Source organism: Bombina bombina, chromosome 1 (genome assembly GCF_027579735.1).
Source record: "Bombina bombina isolate aBomBom1 chromosome 1, aBomBom1.pri, whole genome shotgun sequence".
Taxonomy (NCBI): Eukaryota; Metazoa; Chordata; class Amphibia; order Anura; family Bombinatoridae; genus Bombina; species Bombina bombina.
This window is the reverse complement of record NC_069499.1, coordinates 802895259-802898297: the sequence shown is the minus strand read 5'-3', so window position 1 is coordinate 802898297 and position 3039 is coordinate 802895259. Positions and strand designations below refer to the sequence as shown.

At 40.0% G+C, this 3039-nt stretch overlaps 1 protein-coding gene across 1 annotated transcript; it reads right to left on the bottom strand.

The window, feature by feature from the left end:
• Positions 1 to 643: 643 nt before the first annotated feature.
• LOC128645998 (uncharacterized) lies at positions 644 to 2492 on the bottom strand. The gene is made up of 2 exons (XM_053699375.1): positions 2432 to 2492; positions 644 to 2259 (listed from the first exon to the last, which is right to left on the bottom strand). Exon 2 carries the CDS (start codon positions 1938 to 1940, stop codon positions 654 to 656), a length of 1287 nt encoding a protein of 428 aa, XP_053555350.1. The 5' UTR covers positions 1941 to 2259; positions 2432 to 2492; the 3' UTR covers positions 644 to 653.
• Between the last annotated feature and the right edge of the window lie 547 nt (positions 2493 to 3039).

Sequence of the window (3039 nt, the reverse complement as noted above, 5' to 3'; positions counted from 1 at the left end):
ATCTTTACAGAACAGTCAGGTTTATTAGAGGGATATACAGTCACTAAACAAATCTTGGAACATGATCTGGGCCTTGTCCCTTTCCCGCATACCTCTGTACACTTGGATGCAATAGTAGGTAGAGTAGCTTCCTCTTGCTCCCCGCCTTGCTCTCCCTTGGGTAAAGGAGTCTCTACTGCCCAGGGAGCTGGACCTGGATGCAAAGCTGAAGTATGCTGGTCACTGTTGCATTCTCTGCATCTTATGTTATTTTTGCAGTCTTTGGCAATGTGTCTTGTGGATGCACAACATCTAAAGCAGATAGAATTCTCTTTCAGGTAAGCTTTACGTTCATCAATGTGCTTGCTTCTGAACCCACGACACTTTGACAGTGGGCGTGGTTTATTATGAATTGGACATGGACTGTCTAGTTCCATGGATTTCCTTGCAGGGCTGTTCACTTGTGGAGTTGCATTAGTAGCTGACACTTCTGTCTTTCTTACTGACACTGTCGGTCTGTTACTATACCTTGTTCCTGTCTTCTCTGTATTTGCTGGAACTTGGTTGCTGCATGTTGAGAATATGAAGCTTGGATCATTTCTAGTCCTTGCTTGGTTGACAATAAATCTGGAGAAGAAACTGAATGGTGGAAAGGAGATATGATGGTCTTCTTTTTACTTGGAACCTTGAAAAATCCACTTTTCTTGCAGGCTATATGTCAGTTTTTCAATAATTGGGTTGATGCCACGAGCTGTGTCTAGGTATGCCAGTCCTGGCAAAAAGCCTCCTGCCTTAGCTGCATTCACCTCCAACAACATGTCACCAAGTTCTCTTAACTTTATGTTGTCTTTGTTTGAGATTCTGGGGAAGTTTTCTAGCTTCTTTAACAGTGCATTCTCAATAGCTTCAGGGCTGCCATAACATTCTTCTAGTCTCTGCCATACCATTTTAACTCCATCAATTGGGTTATGAACATGCACTGACCTGAGTCTCTTAGCCTGTTGAGATGACTCTGGTCCAAGCCACTTAGTCAAAAGATCTAGCTCTTCTCTGGCTGTAAGATTAAGATCTCTGGTGACACCTTGGAATGATGTCTTCCATGCCCAGTAGTTCTCTGGTCGATCATCAAATGTTAGTAGCCCTGTACTCACTAACTCTCGACGAATCAGGTGCTTTGCTAGGTCAGTAGTCTCTGAAGTTCCTAATGTACTATTTCTGAGAGGGGATATGTGAGAGTCCATATAATGTGATGGATATTGTGGATCAGCGTAACCTCTGCTTTCTTGAAAGCGCACTCTTGGTGTAGAGACATTTGCAGTGTCAGTCTGGGAAGGAGGGTGCAAGTCAGGAATACTTGGAGTAGACTGTAAATATGTTGAGTCAGGAAACTGTGGCATTATGCTGGACATATGTTGGATAGGAGCATGCTCTGTTTTATCTTGGTCTAGAGCATGGTTCTGTACATACTCCTGAGTCCTTTGTACTGAATCATGGGTAGTTATTTCTGCAAAATCTTGAAGTGGTTCCTCTTCTAGTTCAGCTGCTGCTTCATAGACTGCTGCTTCTGCAGATGCTGCAACTGCTGCCCTTTGAATCTTTAGCACATGCATATTAGCCTCTAACTCTGCCTTGCGTTGCGCTGTTTCAGCTTCACACCTTGCTGTCTCTGCTTTGCACTTAGCTGCCTCTGCTTCCATATCTGCTTTGCACCTTGCTGCCTCTGCTTCCATATCTGCTTTGCGCCTTGCTGCCTCTGCTTCTAGTGCTGCTTTCTGCTTTATCATGTCTGCTTCTTTTTCAGCATAAGAAACTTCCTGGGCTGCTTGTACTTTAGCACGGGCTCTGACTCCTGCAGAACTGACTGATGATCTGCTGGAGCGCATTGAATATTTAGAGCCAGAGGCATAGGATCTGGTCTCTAAAGTTTGCTGCATCATATCAACACTCTTATCTTGGTTCATAGTGATCAGGTTAAAGTAGCACAATATTTTAAATGCAGTTCTTGTGCAAATTATTTTTACTGCCTTTCACTTTAAATTGCAGGTCTTGTATGTTTGCTTGTTATTTACTGCTTTTTACTTTAAAATGCAGCCTTTGTATCTTGCTTGTTATTGCTTCTCACTTTTCAATGCAGCTCCTATATCTTCCCTTGATATAGCCTGCCTTTTTACTGTACTGTCCTCATTAACTGATAACTAGACAGCTAGTTAACAAACCAGACAGAAATAGCTTTGTGTTTATTCCAAACTGATTTTACTTCTGAATAGTTATTTTGTAAAACTGCAATACAATAAGAAAAGTTGAAATTACAATATGTACTTACACATGGTGCTTGCAATACATACATACAATAATACATGTTTCGAACACAGAGCTTACATTTAAACCTTACAGTAAATAGCAATGCAATTCAAATGCACAATGAACTCTTAGCAAACAATAAATAACTTACAGGCATATGTATATTTATAGGCAAATGTGAAGAGCTGATTTCCATGCTTCTAGAAGCTAAGATGGCTGCTGAGAAATTGAAAGTAAACTTTTTATTAACAAACTTTATTAACACTTCCTGTTTCATTCTTGAGAGGAACGAAGCTGTAATTGCAACATGAAACCACCAGATGTCATCAACATAATAAGCATATAATAGACAGAACAATGTTGTTATGTAAGAGTGTATTTTAATGGTAGAGTTCATTTTAAATAGCTATTAACGTTGCAGAGCACATATGATTTTCTTTCATGCAAAGTGACATATCCACTGCTCCTCTGAGTGGAATTTTTTTGGTGGTGGAGTGGAGGCGGTGAGGACAGGGATTTGTCACAATGTTTTTTCCCCCCTCTTTTTCTATAGTTGTTTAGACGGTAGCTTTTGACGTTTGTTTTTTTAAAACAACTACTTTGTTATCATGTAAAATTATATTTTAATTGTTGTTTTTTATTTTTAATAGCTATTTACTTTAAATAACTTATATGAAATTATTTTAGCAAAGTTACATCCCACTGCTCCTCTAAGTGGCATTTATTTGGTGGCGGAGTGGAGTGGAGGTGGGTGAGGGC